This window comes from Crocodylus porosus, unplaced genomic scaffold (assembly GCF_001723895.1).
Source record: "Crocodylus porosus isolate Cpor-Errol unplaced genomic scaffold, CroPor_comp1, whole genome shotgun sequence".
NCBI lineage: Eukaryota > Metazoa > Chordata > Crocodylia > Crocodylidae > Crocodylus > Crocodylus porosus.
In genome coordinates, this window is record NW_017728948.1 from 45686333 (window position 1) to 45691518 (window position 5186).

The 5186-nt window shown below is 43.9% G+C and overlaps 1 protein-coding gene across 1 annotated transcript in view; it reads left to right on the forward strand.

The window, feature by feature from the left end:
* CHRNA9 (cholinergic receptor nicotinic alpha 9 subunit) overlaps positions 1–1929 on the forward strand; it is a 7648-nt gene extending 5719 nt beyond the window's left edge. The window contains exon 5 of the mRNA XM_019552664.1: positions 1364–1929. Within this exon, the coding sequence (XP_019408209.1) occupies positions 1364–1929 (566 nt within the window). The remainder of the gene's footprint in view (positions 1–1363) is intronic.
* The last annotated feature ends 3257 nt before the right edge of the window (positions 1930–5186 follow it).

Here is a 5186-nt window from a genome sequence, read left to right on the forward strand (position 1 = left end):
GACCTGCTGACTTGAACAGGTCAGAACCCACCAGAAGTTCCCTGACTAGGTCCTCACTAACCCTGGGCCTGGCTGCAGCTCCCCTGGGTCTATCAGGGATCCCAGTGTGAGGAATGTCCTGGTCCCTGCTCAAAAATATGGAGGTAAAGAAATTGTCAAAGGGGTTAGCTTTGTCATCTGATGTGACCATCAGATTTCCTAGTGTATCCTGCAGAAGCCCTATGTTACCCAGTACCTTCTTTTTATCCCCTATGTATTTAAAAAAGGACTACTTGTTATCCTTGATCCAGGTCACTAGTCCTAGTTCCATCTCTGCCTTAGCCTTCCTAACAGCCCCCTTACAATCTCAGGCAATGGAGGTATAATCCTCCTTGGTGATGGCCCCTCCCTTCCATTTAGCTTTGAGACATTAGTGAATGCTTTTGGTGAGCCATGGGGGCTTTTGAGTACTCCTGCCCCCTTTGATCCTCATGGGGATTGTCATCCTTGGGGCTTGGAGGATCATCCTTAAGGAACAACCACTCTTCCTGGACTCCCAACTCCCCTCCCTTCCGGGACTTCAGTGCCTCCCCAACTAGTCTCCTTACCTCATTGAAATCTGCCCTCCTGAAGTCAAGGGCTGCTGCCTTGCTGAAGGCTTTTGACACCCTGCGCTGGATGGTGAATTCCAGTAGGCAATGACTGCTATTGCCCAGTGGTCGAGAACCCGCAGTCCACTCACCAGGTCATTGCCCATGGCCAGGACCAGGTCAAACAAGGCATTTCCCCTGGTGGGACTGTGCACCTCCTGGGTTAGATGGAGGTCCTGTAACTCAGCTAGGAACCTATGTGAGTGATCAGACCTGACTGCTCTTCCCAGCAGATGTCTGGATAGTTTAGGTCACCCATGATGACCACGTCCCTTGACTTAACTGCCTCCACAATCTGACCTGAGAATTCCCAGTCCAGCTCTTCCCCTTGGTTGGGGCGCCTGTAGTAAACCCCTACCTTTAAATCTCTTTCCCCCTGACGCCCTTGTATATGGACCCAGAGCACTTAAGTCTGTCCCTCCTCTGACCCAGTGCTGTCAGTGTGTGGGAGTGTGAAGAATATTTACTTTGATTATTCAATGAATATTCTTATTCAAATGGTATAATTATAGTAATGATCTCTGTGTGAGGTCTTTATTTTAATAAATTAATTCCTTTTTAAGTGGCAAATTTAGTGCAACCCTAACTATACAGCACAAGGGTAATTCTAAATGATAACTTTTGCTGATAGCTTCTTACTGTTATGTTTAGCTTCCTGTTGTGTTTTTTAAATTTCTGTAGAAGATAATTTAACATTAATATTTTTAATACACATTCACTTTTGAACATTACAGGCAAATATTACATAGCAACTATGACAATGATCACTGCCTCCACTGCACTGACAATCATCATAATGAATATTCATCACTGTGGATCAGAAGCAAAACCTGTTCCACAATGGGCCAGGGTTGTTATTTTGGACTATATGTCAAAATTTTTTTTTGTTTATGATGTGGGTGAGAATTGCGTAAGTCCACAAAGGGAGAAAGATCAAGAACATAAATTAAGAAAGGATAAGTATCAGAAAAGACAAGACAGATATGAAGAGGTAAGGAATCAACTTTCCAGCAACAGAAACAATGACAGTGACGTCAAGAAGAAGCTGAATGGACCTATAAATAAAAGCTATGGAATTCAGTGTGAAAATGCAAAGGATGGTGTCAACTGCTGTTCTTGCTATAAAATACTGATAAAAAATATTGAGTATATTGCTAATTGTGTTAGAGACCACAAAGCAAACCGTGCTAAAGGGATTGAGTGGAAAAAAGTAGCAAAAGTGATGGACAGATTCTTCATGTGGATTTTTTTTATTATGGTATTTTTTATGAGCGTGCTGATCATTGGTAAAGCAGTTTAAAGATGTTTAAATTTTAAAAACTTTAAAGCAGTTTAAAGATGTTTGAATACATTAAATTTTATGTATGAATGAATGTTTAGCTAATTTACCTTAGTGGTACTCTGCCACTGAGAGATGTATTTCACTTTTTGTAGCTCTAATTCTGTAAAAACAAGCAAAACCATTTGAGAGAGAAGTAAGACAGGCATCTGGTTAGAATGACTTCATCAGGTGAGGCATCCAAATTTTGCTCAGCTGAGGGCCATAGTAAAAACTTGCTAGGGGTTGCAGACAATTTAATCGAGGCAACTGTCTTGAACTTAGAAGTGCAACCTATGGGAGCTTGCTGAACAAGCACACTGTCTTGATTTAAATGAGTTATAGCTTGGATCATGGTGAAATGTTGCCCTCTTGGGGATCATTGCTTCTAGAGATGCACTTCCATATTTAAGATCACAGGACTCAAAGGGCTATATCTACTCCGTTGCCTACAGTCTGATCTGCCCTTACTTTGTCCTAGAACACTTGACAGTCCTTCAACAGTTCCCATAAGACCATTTCTGCCTGGCCCTGACTTCTTTTCCTCTCTTTCTTGCTTCATTTTTTTCTAACTGGGGCCTTCTCATCACCAACACCTACCTCTAACTGCTGTTAGAATTTTACCTCTAAATACTTTGGGAGCTTGCTAAAGACAATGTCTGCCTTGATTGCCTACAGCTAGTCTGCTTCTGGATCCTGTCCAATATCACTTTTTTGTCACCAGGACTGCTATTTCACTAGTTCTAAGACCTGTTTCTTGATGTCTCAGGACCACTTCTATCCTCTTCTCTTTCATCCTTTTATTGGCTTTGAGAAATGCCTTCTCCCCTTCTGGTGCCATGTCCTCCTGTACATTGGTACAGTGAAAAGCCCAGGGTGGTCCTGGTCTTGTTTGGAAGCTTTAGAGCTTGTGTATACAACCAATGCGGTGAGTCTGCAAGTGCTGTTATCCCACCTGCCTGGTCCTGCTCAGCATGAGCCAAAACCCAGATACTAGGCAGAGTATAAAGTTTAGCAGAGCCCTGACCTGTACCCCAGCATTGTCCTCAAGCTCTTTGTCTTCTTCATGCTTCTTGGTATGCTACCAGGACTATGCTAAACCAGGTACACTGCCTGTTTTTTGTGCTTTTATGTACACAGAGTGGGATCATGTGGGCTGGCTGTACTCTTATGCTCAGGGTGGAGGCAGCATAGACATGGCCTTAGACACTTGCAATACTACTACTGTTACAGTTGGGAACTGTGACTGCTGCTTCGCCTCTGTCACTTCATCTTAGAATCATAGGAAATAAGTATTGGAAGGGACCTCAGGAGGTCATCTAGTCCTGGCTCAAAGCAGGACCATGCCCAACTATATCATCCCAGCTGAGGTTTTGTCTAGCTGGGTCTTAAAAACCTCCAAGGATGGGGATTGCATGACCTATTTGGGTAGCCTGTTCCAATGCTTTACTACCCTTCTAGTAAGAGCTTTTTCCTAATATGTAGCTTGAACACCCTCTGCTACAACTTGTGACCATTGCCCCTTGTTCTGTCAGCTGCCACCACTGAGAATAGTCTAGCTCCATCCTCTTTGGAACCACCGTGGAGGTAGTTGAAGGTTGTTATTAAATCTCTCTGTCTTTTCTTCTGCAAACTAAATACACCCAATTCCCTCAGCCTTGCCTCAGAAGTCACATGCCCTGGCCCTCTAATAATTTTAGTTGCCCTCTGATGGACTGTCTCCAAATTGTCTATAACCTTTCTGCAATGGGGAGCTCAAAACTGTACACAATACTCCAGGTGTGGCCTAACCAGGGCTGAATAGAGGGGAATAATTACTTTCCTTGAGCTGCTACCAGCACACCTACCAATGCAGCCCAGTATGGTGTTAGCCTTCTTCACAACAGGGGCACACTGTTGGGTCATATTCAGTTTATTGTCCACTCCAACCTCCAGGTCCTTTTCTGTGGAGCTGCTACTTAGCCAGTTAGTCCCCAGCCTGTACCAATGCATGGCATTGTTTTGTCCCAAGTGCAGCACTTTGTACTTGTGCTTATTGAACTTCATGAAATTGTTTTGATCCAATCCTCTAGTTTGTCTAGGTCACTTTGAATCCTAGTCCTATCCTCCAGTGTATCTACTACTCTCTGCAGCTTGGTGTCATCCACAAACTTGCTGAGGGTGCATTCCATCCCATCTTCCAGATTTGTTCATGAAGATTGAACAAGTTTCGCCCCAGGACTGACTCCTGGGGCACTCTACTTGAGACTGGTTCCTAAGTAGAGATCAAGTAATTGATTACTACCCTTTGACCCAACCATCCAGCCAGTTTTCTATCCAACCCAAACTTCCTTAGCTTGCTTGCCAGAATGTTGTGGGAGACCATATCAAAAGCCTTGCTAAAGTCAAGTTACATGACATCCAGTGCTGTCCCAGTATGCACAGAGCCAGTCATCTTGTCATAGAAGACAATCAGGCTGGGCAGGCATGATATGCCCTTGGTGAATTCATGAAGACTGTTCCTAGTCACTTTCTTCTCCTCCAGGTGCTTAGAAATGGACCTGCTCCATGATCTTTCAAGGGACTGAAGTAAGGCTGACCAGTCTGTAGTTCCTCGGATCCTCATTCTTGCCTTTCTTCAGGATAGGCACTATAATTTACCCTTTCCCAGTCATCTGGGACCTCTCCTGATCACCATGAGTTTTCAAAGATAATGGCCAGTGGCTCTGCAATCACATTGGCCAACTCCTTCAGCACCCTCAGGTGCATTGCATCTGGACCCATGGACTTACAGACATCCAGCTTTTCTAAATAACCTCTAACTTGTTCTTTAGCTATTGTCAGCTGCTCACCTTCTCTTCCAACTGTGCTGCCAGGTGCAATAGTCTGGAAGCTGACCTTGCCTGTAAGGACTGAAGTAAAAAAAGCATTGAGTACTACTTCAGTCTTTTTCCGCACCAGAACTTCACCCCAATTGTGTATTTTGTCTACTTGTTGCATCCTGCCTTAGTTGTAAGCTCCCTGGGACAGTGCATTCAGTGCTGTTAATGCAAAAGATATACCACCATTGGTATAATCCTTGACTTGACTATCTTTTAGGCCTGTGCAAAGTGGCTAATATTCACTTTGGATTCGGATTTGGCCAATTTGGGGGACAGTGATTCGATTTGGTGATTCGAATCGGTGTCCTGAATCGGTTCGGCCAAATTTGATTCAGAGATTTGGCTGCTGCCAAATCTCTGAATCAGCCAGGCCCATCC